Below are 15,281 nucleotides of genomic sequence, written 5' to 3'. Positions count from 1 at the left end.
ACATCCAGGTTTCCTTAAACACCCACAAGGACAGTGACTCCACCAGCTCCCTGGGCAGCTCATTCCAATGTCTAATCAACCCTTCTGGGAAGAAATTCCTACCAACCCACGCATGGCTACACCCTCCTGTCAGGGAGTTGTAGGGAGTGATAAAGGCAGCCCAAACCTCCTTTTCTCTAGGATGAACAATCCCAACTCCCTCAGCTAATCCTCATGGGACTTTGTGCCTCAGACCCTTTCCCAGCTCTGTTGCCCTTCTTTGCACGTGCTCCAACGTCCCAATGTCCTTTCACCCCGTGAAATTATCACGTCCATCTGTCAATACGGCTGGATTGGGCTGTTAACAAAACACTTCGGTACCAAACCGCTCAGCCTGTGCTTTCCATCTGGTACGGCCGTACCCACACCGCCACAGAACCGCCACAGAACCACCACAGAACCCCCACATCCCCTCGGGCAGAGCGAGCGAGGGGCGGGCAGCTTCCCGTGCGCTGAGGGGCCGTGCCCACCCCTGGCGCCGCGCGGAGCACTCCGGGAGCGCGGTCCTTCGCCGCCTCGGCTGCCCGCCCTCAGCCTGATCCCGCCGCGGCGGCCACCGCTCCGCGCCCAGCCCGCCGCTCCGGCTCCCCTCGCCTGGGGAAGGGCGCGGGGGCGCTCCGTGAGGGCGGTACCGCCGTGTCCCGCCGGGCGGGGAGGGACGGCCCGTCCGCAGCGCGCGTCACGTGACGGCGGCGACAGCGACGGTGACGGCGCTGGGACCGCGGCCGGGCCGCCACCGCCATGGGCAGTGAGTGCGGACAGAGCCGGGAGGGAGCGGGCCGGGACCCGGGGCGGGGAACAGCGGCCCGGGCAGCACGGGGAGGACGTGGCCGGTGGCCCGTGATGCGGCCCCGTGCTCCGGGTGCCGGGGCAGGCAGGGCCGGCGGTGCCGAGCACCCGCTCCCCGCACAGGGTCGGTGCTGCCGGGCACGGCGTGAGGCCGGGCACTGCTTCGTGGTGGGGTGACGTGTTCCACTCTAGCCCTACTATATATATGTGCACTGTATACACGTATAGAGCATATATACCCGATGTACGCAGAGATACGTGTGTCTAAGTGTTTAAAGGGCGGATGTCTAGAGGATGGATCAGGCTCTGCTCAGTGATGCCACCCAATAAGACAAGAGGCAAAGGGCAGAAACTGATGCCCAGAAGTTCCACCTGAACATGAGGAAGAATTTCTGTTCTGTGCAGTGACCGAACACTGGAACAGATTGTGCAGAGAGGGTGTGGAGTCTCCCTCACTGGAGATATTCCAGAAGTGTCTGGACACATCCCTGTGCCCTGTGCTCTGGGATGGCCCTGCTTGAGCAGGGAGGTCGGAGCAGATGAGCCCTGTGGTCCCTTCCAGCCTGGCCCACTACATGATGCTCTCATAGCTTGTTCACAGTAGAGCTGTGCCACCATCTGTGGCCTGAGGTGCACCTTCCAACCAGCTGTGTGAGGGCTTGGGATACACAGAGGAGACATATGTCACATCAGACTATACATGTAAACAGGGCCCTACAACCAAAATGTTACTTACAGTGTAATAAATGCATTCTGCAGTGTAATAAATGCGTTCTCTTTGAAAAGGAACCAATGGTGGTTTTTTTATGACTGCCCCAGTGTGTTTGGGCTGGAAGTAATGTTCAAGTTTCAAAGGGCAAATTCCCCACCAAGCACACATGCTTTGATTTTTGTTTTCCCCTAAATTGATTTAGTTTTTTCCCCAGAAAGTGAGCTCAAACTTTTGAGCTTTTCTGTGTTTCTAAAGGGGAAGCTGTGAAGAGAGATGTATTAAAACTAAAATAAAATCCCCTGAAGTTCCAATCAGAAAAAGTGTTGCACTCATTTAAATTATGATTTCTAAACGTTTTTTAATAACTGAATTATTTTTTCAGCTAAATACTTGAATAAACACAAGATTCTACTCTCTGCATGGATACCTTTTGATGTCAGTCTCTTTCTGTGTTTAACTAGCACAGACTGATACTAGGTCATTTATTTTTAGATGAAATACAATTCAGTTCACTTCTGGTGATACATACAGCACCACTTCTCTAAAATTATTCCAGCTGTGGAAAAAAGAATGGGCCAAATCTGGTTACAACAAGAATTCTATTTCACATTTTTGCCCCTTTTTAAGAAGAGGGTATTAGTTTTCAGACAGTTTTGGAAGTTAAATAAAGTTCTGTGGAGTCTTATAAGTTCATAAATGTTCATTAATATATTTTTCTGTCTTCTTTTGTGTGTGTGTTTGTTTTTCTGGAACAGTAAAATTTTTAGAAGTTATTAAGCCATTCTGTGCAGTGTTACCTGAAATCCAGAAACCGGAAAGAAAAGTGAGTGCCACATTATGTTCTTACTTTTATTAGTTCACAGGGGAGGGAATATTGTGATATTCTAGTCCAGGTTCCAATATAGATACAGACAGGGGGCCCTAAAGTAGAACATATTCTTTGGAGCAGGGGGGAACCCATATTAAGGTAAAACATTACTGTAATAATGAATTCTGAGAACCCTTCTGGTAAGTTGTTCCCTTTGGTAATGATGCTAACTCATTAAAAAAAAAATCTCAATTCTAGACTAAGTTTATTTAGTTTCAGCTCCATGTGATCTATTTTAACATACTAGGACAGAGTTTTCAACCTTTGTTTTCCCATGGATCCCACTGTTGGCTTTGAGCTGGCTTGTATATTACTTGGAAAAGGATTGTTCTGTATATCAGGAAGCACAAATTTAATTCTCCCCTTCACACAAAGTATTTCCTGCACCCATAGCTATGACTGACCTTGCTGAGGTGGGAGAGTGATCTGTGCTACAGTTCAGGTAGTTGCCCTGTTCACCTTCTGGATGTGACATTTCTCTTTGATCTGAAGTCAATGAACTCAGTTCAATTACAGCTGATCTCTCTCATCCTCTAGCCCTTGAAACTCTTCCCATTTCTTGGCACATTTTCTAGATTAAAAATAGGTAATTTCTACAGATCAAAAAGAGACCTGCCTTGAAAAAAACCCAACCAAACACCATTTTTGCTTTCAAATCTCAAGCAAGCATATGTTGCCCATGTGGCAATCTAATTAGAGTAACAAATTGACTTGTCATGGCTATTGTCATGACTTCCATGAAAATTCTTCAAGAGCTAAATGTTGGGTTTTATATTCTTAAAAGAGAAAGATTAACTGGGAACATGACACCATCTCAGAGAATTCTCTTTGGTTAATGAGAGGTTCCCAGAGGTTAGACCTGGATGTAGAGGTGTTTGTGCCAGTGACCATAGCTGAGCCTGTTCAGTTGAATGGAGAAGATACAGTGAAAAAATATGATTATGGCCCTCTGGAATTGATTTTTTCAAAAAACTGGGATTTACCCCCTGGCTCTTCGCTCCATCTGGTTGCTTTCCAGCATCCTTCAGCTTTGGGACAGGTTTCTAAACAAATTATTTAGGACAGACAAAGGCGTTTTCAGAGCAGGAGTCTCCAGAGCCAGACCCCCATGCTAAGGCTTGGATGCACCAGGTCTGGTTGGCAGGTGCCCATCTTTGTTTCTGCAGTGGGGAGCTGTGGTGCAATCATTTGGTGCTGAGTTATGGCACATCCATGATTAGTTGGGTACAGCCATCCCATTTTTGTCTTGTGAGATGAGTGAGAAGAGAAGGCTGACACAAACCTACAGATACTGATGTTTCTGTAAAGCTCAGTGGCAGATGTTATTTGCCAGAGAGGAAGAGGGGTTTGATCTGTCCTTGTTGTCCATCATCAGATGAAGGATGCCCAGAGAAGTGCCAAGATTCCTGTCCTGTCTATTTGGGTCACTTTGTCTTTACTGCTATTTTGGTCACTGTCTAGACAATGGCTGCCAGTTGCCAGCTTTGTACAAATTTAAAGTGAAAATGTAATTGGGAACATCTTTCCTAGGCTGAAGAGCCCTTTGACCATTTTCAGTCATGTTCCTTGCTTCTGTGTAGTTTATCAACAGATTTAGGTCATTCCATGCAACTCTAATTCTCTGTAATTTATTGTTTTCTTGCAAGCTGTCACAGGCAGATATGACCAGTAATGGTTTAGTGGATTGGTTTAAGGCCAGGACAAGAAATTTAGATAACCAAATAGAAAAAGAGATTAATTTTCTTTAAACATGTATTGATTATTAAATGAATATGATGTTTTGATTCAGTTGGGCTCTCACTGAATCATTTTGCTGTTCTTGTTGATGAGGAAAGTGGTTTCTTCTGTCTCTAGGGAGTGTTGCCTTTGTGTTTTGGCCAACTTGATTAGCAAAAGTGATTGCTACTTTTGTAGTTGGTAGAATGGGCTCGTATTTCCCTCATGCACAGATTTGCTAAGTAGAACACACTGTTCAGAGCACCAAGATGATAATGCTCAAGTCCCTTCATTTTCACATGATTTAAGAAAAATGTCAAAGGAAGAAAATGTTCAATTGAATCAGATCAGATGGTGAAATTTACTGTCCCTGTGCTTGTTAGCATTTGTGGCTGGAATATTTTGGTACCACTGTGTATTTTGCCATTCCTGACATATGGGTTTGGATGACTCCTTTTTCTTTTTGTCATCTTGACTCATAGAGACTGTTTTCCTTGTGAAAAACTGTGATTTGGGTGATGCAGAATTCCTCTAATGCTCATATTCATCACAGTTAAGAGAGGGAACCAGAGCAGTTTTAGACCTTCACTGATGCCTCTGAAGCCAAATTTAACTGTGAAGCTGCAGAGGTAATTTGGCTGAGCATTTTTGGTTCTAGAAGTCTGTGCTTAAAGTCTGAATTGTTTAGTTCAGACTTGGTAGAATGGGTCAGCACTGCATAGTCTAACACAAGGTATTGTTTGAATTTATTTGCTGCTGTCACTATTTCTCTTTTTATAACTCTGTGCTGTAAGTATTTTTAGCATCTGTCCTCTTTTAAGAGTGAGGCAGTAGCAGGAAATAAATTACCTGAATTATTTTGCTTCTAAGTGCATGGTTTCACTTATAAAGATGTAGACTACATTCTGGGTTTTCTTTGCTTGAGGACCTGTGCTGCTGCTGCACTGGTTTGTAATTTCTCATTTGTGGGTGTTCTGTACCTATTAAACCAGGCACTAATCCTTTTTCTTGTTACTTCTCCACAGGCAGATTCAGTGGTTGGAGGCAGAGAGCTCCAACCATTTCTGCTGTATCTCTCTTATGTGTTAGTTTATGTCATGTTTTAGTAGCTGCTCTACACTTGTCTGCAGTGAACATGCTTAACCCTCAGGTTTACAGTCCCTGGAGGAGAGGTGGGAACTTGAACATAACCCTGCATCTCAGCTCTCTCTGCTCTCAAGTGCATTTTTTCTGTCTCATGCTTTGAGTAATCCTCTGACTCAAACCTAAATCTTGTGATTCTTCTCTTCTTGCACCTGGCACTAATTACAGGCACCTCAAATGTTGTGACTCTGAGATTCTCTTCAGTGAAATAATGACTAGTGATCATTGGTCTGGCATTCTTTTTAAAGTAATATATAGCCTACCTCAATAAAAATATTTTGCAGGAAAACAATGTTTAAAAATAATTTTGTGGTGTATATTCATGAATATAATGATGAATTTAAAGCTTCCTCTAGCACCCTTTGAAAAACTTAATTCTAAATATTTTGAATTGCTGTCGAAAACTCACGGTTCTTCTGGTTTTAATCACGTGTCTTCACAACAGTTCAATCCTGCTAAAAACTTTTTAGTGCTTTAGTTTAATAATTTCCAGCCTTACAAAACTTCTGTTGAAGCCTAGAGAACTAAGTACTGAGGATAAGTTTTTCTGCATCAATCTTTCATGTTTGCTCTGGTAAGTCCGTGATTTTAGCCATGCTGTTGTAAATACCTACTATATTAGAATACTGTAGATAAGATATATTCTAGTGACTGAATGTTTGCCAGTCCCACATAAGTTACCTTTGTCTCTGTCTCTAAAATCTGAAATCATTAAAAATCCATTCTAATGAGGAGTGATGCTTTCTGGTTTGAAATCTTTCCATTGAATTCTGAATGATAGCAGCATTTAGTACTTTTGTGAGAGTGCAGTGGAAGTTCTGCCTACAGTGAACGTGTTCGTGTCTCCACTCTGTCCTGTAGATCCAGTTCAGAGAGAAGGTACTATGGACAGCCATCACACTCTTCATTTTCTTAGTGTGCTGCCAGGTAGGTATTAGTGTCATCTGTGCCCAGAAAATGTGTGTTCTGTACATAAAAAGTACCCTAAAAGCATGACATGTTCTTGTTTCATGTTGAGCTACCAGTTTCAGCTTTTGTTTTTATGTTAAACTGTTTTAAATACAGTTCAAAAAACTTGGTTCTCTGAAATAGTCTTTAGTGTTGATCGTAGATGCTTTTAGGAACTAATGCTTTATATTTAGTCAGAAACACATAATGTTTTTTTCTTGTTACAAAGGTCCTATCAAATGATGATAGTGGCTGCAGGGTAAACAGCCAAGGTGAGCAGCATAAACAAGCCAAGCAATTCAATGCATTGTTTACCCTCTGTTCATAGTTGCATTTAAATTTTAGCACTCACAAGGCTGAAAACTAAATCAAAGTGACTTTTTACCAAATTCCTCTTCAACAAGCTGATGGCTTGTAAAGATTGCAGGAAAATGTTTTTGTGAAGTGTTAAAAGTTGACATGTAGAACTTGTTTTTTGTGAATGTCCTGGTAAAGTTGTGAGCTAAAGCCCTTTCAAAATGCCTATCTTTGTAAACATTTATGTGATCTTTATTAGTTGTAGGCATTCCTAAAATCTGTGCTTGGCTTGTAAACAGTGAAGCCTTTTTTTTTTTTTTCTTTAAAAATGTTTTTCTTAAAAAATCTGGACCCTGAAGAAAATGAGAATCCATGTGTTACTTAATATACATTTTTAGGACCTTATAGACCTCTTGGAAGATTCAAAATGAACTGTACATTTCAGAATTAGGGGTTTTAGCTTATGTTTATTAATGCAGCCATTCCAGACTGCAGAGCAGTAGTTTAATAGTTTTTGTTTTCAGCTCTGAAGGACTGTTTAAAGGCTAAAACACAGCTCTTGTACCTATGTGTTTTTTGGAAGGACAAAGTGGGAATGATAGGAGAGCTAGAAGAACACGTAGTTTATCTGGGTTTACTAGCAGCTGGATGTATGCATAATTAGAATTTTGCATCTGTATGAGAGATCATAGTAGTTGAATTAGGAAAACAGATGGTTCAGACTAGAGTTTTCAGAAATTGATCCCTAAGATTGCCTGGATTGTTAGTCTACTGTTTTGGTGATTAGGAAGGGTTTTAAAGAGCTCAAAATCCCTCAATATTGACATACAGAATATTGGAAGTTTTGTATGAACATGTTTAGTATTGACAGTTCCATGTGGGATATTTCAAAACATGTTTAAACTACTTCTTTTTAGGGGTTTCTGCTTTTTCCTGTGGAAGGGTCTTAGTTTAGTCCTCTGAGTTATGCCCCAGTTGGAGGAATAAAAGAGATGGTGTCAATACTTCTGGGTTAATTAAAAAAAGAAATTAAACAATGTAACAGTTGAATCATTACATGTTAAGGTTTTGTATGAGTGCCTGCTAATTGTGTGTCTCTGTTTCATGCTGTTGTGCACTTTGACAGATCCCTTTGTTTGGAATCATGTCATCAGATTCTGCAGACCCCTTCTATTGGATGCGAGTCATTCTTGCATCAAACAGAGGTTGGTACTCACTTCTTTCTCTGTTTTCTGTTGGGATAAACAGCCCAGGAGGGAAACAGTTGGCTGTTGAAGTCCACACCACCCAGATGTCGGGTTGGAACACTTTGTAAAGTTCTTAAAACAGATGGACTCAAAATTGGTACTTGAGCAGTGCTTCATGTTAGGAATGGGATTTCTTTGAGATGCAGATGAGATTAATATTGATTCACAAGTTCTGGGATGATTCCATTGAGGATTTTAGAGCTGTCTCTTTCTAACTAGTATATGGGACAGGGAATCTTCTGACTTACCAGTTAGGAACTGCACTAATGTGCAGTGCAAGGGTGTTGATTAGGAAATGCTTCACCTGTGCAAGTCAGTAACACTTCATAATAGTTTGGCAGTGTTATGGGTGAGTAGTTTTCTGGGTAGGAAAGCTGAAGGCAGAGATGATTAGGCATAAACTTGAGCAAAACTAAACTAACACATTCAGGAAGAGTAAAGTGGAACACAAGCAAATGTATAAGATTAAAACTAATGCTAGAAGTCTGAAACTTAAGATGGGTGACCAGTCATGCCTGACTCTAAATGAGGACACTGATCTCATCTGTAGCTTGGAAAATTGGCTGGAAGTAAGAAAATCACTGGAACCCTCTAATGTGGAGGTACTACTTACTTAGGAATAGCAAATTTTGTTAGCAGTGAGGATAGTAAGGTAAAGAAGTTCTCTGCTTTGAATTCTCCTGCAGAGTTTGCCGAATCTGGTGTGTCCCTAGCAGTGTATGATACTAAATATGCTGTCCACTACCCAAACAGAATGGTAACAGTGGCCAAGAAAAGGCTAGAGAAACTGAAAGCAATGAAAAGCAGGAGTGGGAAAGTGAGTTTTCACTTAAGTCAACTGACTAGAAGTCATTGGAGGATGTGAGGTGGATCCTAAAGTTTTTGACATCCTAATTTTCTGGCGGATGGAGGAATAGAGATTTCCATGACAGGTGATGTAATATTTAACCTCAGGATACAAGGACGAAAGAACCAAATTATAATAATTAATTTAATGCTTTCCCTCTTTGAATTATATACATTTGGGAGTTGGTACCTCAGTGACACAGTGCCAGGGAGTTGGCAGAGTTAAGAGCAGCTTAATGATGGTCTTTGTTTTGTTAAGAGCTAATCTTAAACTGTCAGCTGGAGACAGTGCTTCAAAGGGCAATGTTCTCAGAAACTGTGCATCTGCAGCATATTTTTGAGGTCTGCAAAATTAAACTGTTGGAAAATGTGACATTGAAGTACTGACAGAGTAAACAACCAGGGACAAGATGCTGTCCAGGGAAAGGTTCCTTGAGGATATGCCAAAAAAGCTGAGCTTCAGTGTGCATTGGCCTTCAGTGTTAGCATGGTTCCACAAAAATATTTGTAATTAAAAGCTATGTGGGTTTTCCATGCTGCCTTCAAAATTACAGGTTCTAACACAGCAGCCTTTTGTGAGGCCTTAACTGTCTTTGTTTTGTCATACCTGTACAGGAATATACATATTGGAAGCATTATTAGAAATATTTGTTATAGGTGAGGAACCTTTGAAGAGACCTAATGCTTTAGGAGGGGTGCTGGAATGGCAGTTGTTTTATTTTTTCTTCTTCTCTAGGTACTTTGATGGAACTGGGTATCTCACCCATTGTGACATCGGGTTTGATCATGCAGCTGCTGGCAGGAGCAAAGATCATTGAAGTTGGTGATACTCCAAAAGACAGAGCCTTGTTCAATGGAGCTCAGAAATGTAAGCGCTGTTCCAATTGAAATTACTGAGTGTATTTTTAATCTTGGGGAAGCAGCCTGCCTAAGTGATACTAGAAATGAGATTTCTTTGGTAGGTGACTTCAGATTTTTTTAAAGGATTTGCTTTCTCTCTGTTTTAGTATTTGGGATGATTATTACCATTGGGCAAGCCATTGTGTATGTTATGACTGGAATGTATGGAGATCCTGCTGAAATGGGTGCTGGAATTTGTCTTCTTATTATAATTCAGGTTTGTAAAGAGCTATTTTGTGTGTAACTGAGACTGGTTAGAGACAGTATAGCTGGAAGGAAAAATCTTTCTGTGTCTGGGGGACTTCAGTTTATTTATTTTTAATGCTGCAAAGCATCATTGTATCTGTCTAGATGTGAAAAATTCTAAATACTCCATAAAGGAGGAGAATGCTAGGATAGTTAATATCAAAAGTATTTCAGGTAGTAGTGCTTAATTGAAAACACAGGAATTGGTGGACTTTGGAAATAGTGTCTGCTCATTTAATGCTAAATGGCACAGCTGCAGCTTTGAGACATTCTCTTGCAGCACAGAACAGTAAATGCACAAACTTAACTATTTTTTTAGAAAAAAAGTTATTACTATGAGTAATCTGTTTGCTGTGTCTGCCTTGAAAAAAGGCCCAGAGGTCCTTGCCAGGTGAGATGTGCAGGCATTGGTACATGAGGGGTCAGAAACTCTGCATGAATTACATTTAGATGAAAGACTTAATGATCACTCTCCAGCATGATGAAAATACTGAAGCAGGGAATTAATACACAACTCTTGACTTGATTTATTCTTGTTTCTGCTCAGTTTTGTTTCTTTTCTCACAGCTGTTTGTGGCTGGTTTGATTGTGTTGCTGCTAGATGAGTTGCTGCAGAAAGGTTATGGATTGGGGTCTGGTATTTCCCTGTTTATTGCTACCAACATCTGTGAAACCATTGTCTGGAAAGCTTTCAGTCCCACTACCATCAACACTGGCAGAGGTATGTGTGCTGTTACAGTCAGTCACAACATGTTTCAGTTTATGTGCATGCTACACAGAAGCTATCAGGTTTTTATTGGATGACATTTTTAAAAGGTTCATATGTGTGGGGATTGGCTTCTGAAGCCAGTTGTCCAATTAACATTGAAGATGAAAATGTCTGACTTACGTGGAGAGTAATACATGTTTGCCTTTGCTGATTTGAAGTGCAGCAGTTGAGATGGGACTTCAGGCTCCTTGAAGGAAAATTTTTGGGTTTCCAAACTGAAGTCATCTTGTTTTAGCATCACTTAGTGCATGGAAATAGAGAAGATAGGAAATGCAGTACATTCAGAGGAGTTGTTTGTGATCCAGCTGTTGTTTGTGGCTATAGGATGCTTTTGTAGTTGGTGCCTCTGAATTAGTTTAAGCTGGTTTGATTCTTCAGAGGCTGCAGTCTCTTCATTCCACAGCCAGTCTTTGACAACATCTGGTTGTTCTGAGACCCCTGAAATAGCATCTTAAGATACAGCATCAGGAAATTAACTCATTTACTGCATTCATTTGAAATCCTAAGCCATATTTTTAGTGCTAGAATTTAATTCTTAATAGCTGTTACATTTTTATTACTGTTCTTCTAAAAGCTATTTTTTACCTTGTTTATTATTTCTTCCTTCTGAACATCCTCCTACTCCCAGAAAGAAAGGAAGAGAGTATTCTTTCATGTGTGTGACTTTGTTGTTTGTTGGGTTTTTTTTGTTTTGTTTTTGTTTGGTTTTGGTTGATTGATTTTGTTTGTTTGTTTGTTTGTTTGTGTGGGGTTCTTTTGGGTTTTTTTGTTTTTTTAAACCAGGAATAATATTTTTTTAGATCGTTCTACATTCCATAACCTAAAAAAAGAGTCCTGTGTTGTGACATATTTCTTATGACAGGATCCGTGTCCTATTGTATCCTGTTGTATTTTCTCTGTGTCATACATAAATTTTCCAGAAGAAAGGTACTTTTTAAAAAAATGCTTTTGATTTGGAGATTAACCTTTATTTCCCTTTCTTGCTTCATACAGGAACAGAGTTTGAGGGTGCTGTGATTGCATTGTTCCATCTCCTGGCCACACGAACTGACAAGGTCCGGGCTTTGCGGGAGGCTTTTTACCGACAGAATCTGCCCAATCTCATGAACCTGATTGCTACAGTGTTTGTGTTTGCTGTAGTCATCTATTTCCAGGTAAAACTCCTCACAGCAGCTCTGCACAGGGGGAAGTGCACGTGTACCCTGGACACTGCAGTCATTGGGAAAAGATGGGAAGGTTTAAGCCAGAGTAACTGAAGTATCTTAACTTTGAGTAATGAACTCTTTCTATTGCAATGTTGTTATTTCATTAACAATTACCTCTGTGACAGCAATGCTGTAAAATTCTACAGCCAGCCCTAGTTGCACTCAGTGTAACCTCACATTCCATTGAATGCCATACACACTATGAGAATATTTTTAATAAAATGGATTCTGGTACTGCAGTGGTTGCATCACACCAATAATATTTTTAATATTCATAATTGACTGAAAAGAATACTTTTGAACAGAGCTGGAGAATTTTGCTTCTTTGGGGTATGTAGTTTATCTCTTTTTCCCTAATTTTCTTGAAACATATAATTAGTGTTTCTTTTTAAATCTAAGTGTCTACTAAAGTGGACACTAAAGGAGGATCCGTGTGGAGTTAATGGGGACGAGGGCAGCTAAAATGTAATCTAAAAAATTTTTTTTAAAGTTGTTGAATCTGAGTTTTGAGGAAAAAAAAAAAGCAAAAAAAAAACCCAACCAAAAAAAACCCCCAAAATCAGGTTTTCAAGTTCATGTGGCTTTCCTTGGGTCTACTCAGAAAAGGTCCTGCTCCAGAAAACTACACAAGAGCCTGGGCTTACACACAAGAGCCTGCTGCTAATTGGCTAGTTCAGTTGGAAGCCATGGCAGGCTTTTATCAACCCCTAAGCTATAAAATGTATTTTACAGGAGTACCAGTTAGCAGATGAGAAACCATGTTTGTTTGAAAAGAATGTAATACAACCAAGCAGTAACACTTTTAAATCCTTAAAATCTGTAATCCAGACTGTAGCAGAAAGCCTTTGGGCTTTACTGTCTCAGACCTTGCAGTCCTTGTTTATCTAGCAAGAACTGCATGGTCAGGAATAGCTTTGGGGCATTGTGGGAATACCTTGTGTCTTGGAAGTGAACCCTGCTGCATTTGTGTTCTTTCCCACAGGGGTTCCGAGTGGATTTACCCATCAAGTCTGCCCGGTACCGTGGGCAGTACAGCAGCTATCCCATCAAGCTGTTCTATACATCCAACATTCCCATCATTCTCCAGTCTGCCTTAGTGTCAAACCTCTATGTCATTTCCCAGATGTTGTCTGTTCGTTTCAGTGGCAACTTCTTGGTGAACTTACTGGGACAGTGGGCAGTGAGTATTTTATCACGTTCTAGCTGTGTAGAATTATTTGCTTTTTTACTTTGATGCGACTCCTTGGTATTTAACCAACTGGAATACTTACTTTTTTTACATTTGTATATAAAAACTGTTTCAAACATCAAAGAGGAATTCTTCTATTAATACTGGATAGGAATGTAGGAAATCTGTGAAAAATAACTAACAGCCTTTTTCTTCCTCTCTCAGGATGTCAGTGGAGGTGGCCCTGCTCGCTCTTACCCTGTTGGTGGCCTGTGCTACTACTTGTCTCCTCCAGAATCCATGGGTGCAATATTTGAGGATCCTGTCCATGTAATAGTTTATATAATATTTATGTTGGGATCCTGTGCATTCTTCTCCAAGACTTGGATTGAGGTGTCTGGCTCATCAGCAAAAGATGTAGGTGTTCTACCTTAATGGTTTTCAAACAGTGTTTCTGGTTGAGAACTGACCAGCTACTGACTGATCAGTTTATCCCAGTAAACATCAAGTGACTGTGAAACACTGCAGCAGTTTCATAAAATCATGTTTTTTGCAGGTTGCCAAGCAACTCAAAGAACAGCAAATGGTGATGAGAGGCCACAGGGATACATCAATGGTTCATGAGCTTAACAGGTAAGGAAGTGCTGACTTCCAGCTGGATGGTGAAGAGTGCTGGGGAAGTGTCAACTAGGGTGGGAATTGCTGGAAAAATCTGATCCCCGTTTCCACTGCAAAAGGGAAGATTCTTCCCATTCAGCTGTTGCCTTAGTTATGCAAAAGAAGTTTCAGCAGCAGATTAGAGATTAACCTGTACTGTCTTTTATTTTTTTAATGACATAATGAGGGATTTTGAGTTTAATCTCTTCCATGTTTGTAAAAGAAAGATAACTTGGTTATTACCTCCTTCTTCTCTATTTTTTTCCTTTCTTACAGATACATCCCTACAGCAGCTGCATTTGGTGGTTTGTGCATCGGTGCCCTTTCAGTACTGGCTGACTTTCTAGGTGCCATTGGCTCTGGCACTGGCATTCTGCTTGCAGTGACTATTATTTATCAGTATTTTGAAATATTTGTAAAAGAACAGGCTGAAGTTGGAGGAGTAGGTGCATTATTTTTCTAGATGTCCAAATATTTCATGGTTTGTGTGAAAGGGAAGGTATTTTGACAACATGCGTCATTTAGTCCAATAATGCTATTTTCTTTTTACTTGTTTTCAAGTGCTACGTGTCCCATTACTGTAATGGGCATTGAGCAATGCTTGTGTGCAGCATTAGTACCAGCTGCCTTAAGAATAAAGTTTACATTATCTTGTTTAAGTATTATCTAGTGTTGCCTGTAATGCTGGAAACAATTCATCTACCTTGCTGTTCAGACACTACAGTGAGATTGTAAAACGTATCAGTTGGAGAGCCGTAAACTTCTTTGCACAGAGCAGTAAAGTGTTAAATTAATTTCCCTGTCCCTAATAGAAAAAAACAAACCCCTGAGTTCAGATTGCCACGTGCCAGTATTCCTGACAAAATTTATTTGTATCTGTATTTTACATTAATTTTTTATACTTTTTTAAATCGCATTTCCCCATCACTGAACTCAGCACTCCTTATTCCTTTGCCGTGCCTCCACCCAGGCACCTTTTTCTGAGCTCTGAGGGTGGCAAGCAAACATTTCCTGGCAGCTGATACTCATCTCACCTGTGAGCTGGCTCTGTCTGTGGGGGATCTGCTGTGCCCAGGGCAGCACAGCCGGGCTCTTCCCCGGGCCTGTGGTGGGGCAGCCTGGCAGCCGCTGTCACACCGGCAGGGCAGCCCGGCCCAGCAGTTCTGTTCAACCATGTACTTGTGAAAACTGTGCCACTGAAACTTCATGTCCACTTCGCTTTTGTGAGTCTAAAGAACGAGGCCTGGTTCCTAAAGCAGTTCATAGGAGGGAAAAGGGGGAACGGGGAGTTCCTGCTGAAAATTTGTCGCACTTTACAGCGGCGATGTAACAAATGTAGGCGTTAGACAATAAACTTATTTAATTAAACTCTCTCCTGTGTCTTGGGTGTGCCAGATGCAATTCATGTGCAGTCTTTGGTGATTTCTACAGTGCCTTGATGGGGAGGTGTGGGGGTCCCAGTTGCCAGTTTCTCTGTGTCTGGATTGAAGGCACTTGAGATGGAATTTCATGTTGGGACTCAGGTGTTTATTGTTTCTTATCAGTAAAACAGTCTCACTACTGTGAGTTTGGCAGCTTTCCATTAGAAGGCACAAAATGGCCAAAAATCTCTTGTTAGAAGGTCTTCTAAGCTTAAACTATGCAATTAAGAGCTGACAGCTAGATTATTTCCCTTTAACCCAATAACTGATCCCTAAGAGCCTGCAATGCAGACTTTTCTGCCCAATTACA

The 15,281-nt window shown here is 41.1% G+C and overlaps 1 protein-coding gene across 2 annotated transcripts; it reads left to right on the top strand.

Annotated features, from left to right (window-relative positions):
- The first annotated feature begins 631 nt into the window (after positions 1 to 631).
- SEC61A2 (SEC61 translocon subunit alpha 2) lies at positions 632 to 14,923 on the top strand. 2 transcript variants are annotated; one of them, XM_059847510.1, is made up of 12 exons: positions 632 to 787; positions 2,296 to 2,363; positions 6,129 to 6,194; positions 7,639 to 7,717; positions 9,342 to 9,473; positions 9,613 to 9,722; positions 10,319 to 10,472; positions 11,514 to 11,674; positions 12,708 to 12,905; positions 13,119 to 13,310; positions 13,450 to 13,526; positions 13,827 to 14,923. In XM_059847510.1, the coding sequence occupies exons 1-12, from the start codon at positions 781 to 783 to the stop codon at positions 14,011 to 14,013; spliced, it is 1,431 nt and encodes a 476-aa protein (XP_059703493.1). In that variant the 5' UTR covers positions 632 to 780; the 3' UTR covers positions 14,014 to 14,923. The 2 variants fall into 2 exon arrangements, with proteins under 2 accessions (XP_059703493.1, XP_059703494.1); XM_059847511.1 differs by lacking the exon at positions 632 to 787 and adding an exon at positions 5,150 to 5,296.
- Positions 14,924 to 15,281: the final 358 nt, after the last annotated feature.

Source organism: Haemorhous mexicanus, chromosome 5, assembly GCF_027477595.1.
Source record: "Haemorhous mexicanus isolate bHaeMex1 chromosome 5, bHaeMex1.pri, whole genome shotgun sequence".
Classification (NCBI taxonomy): domain Eukaryota; kingdom Metazoa; phylum Chordata; class Aves; order Passeriformes; family Fringillidae; genus Haemorhous; species Haemorhous mexicanus.
The sequence above is the reverse complement of the archived record's forward strand: the minus strand, read 5'-3'. Positions and strand labels throughout refer to the sequence as shown.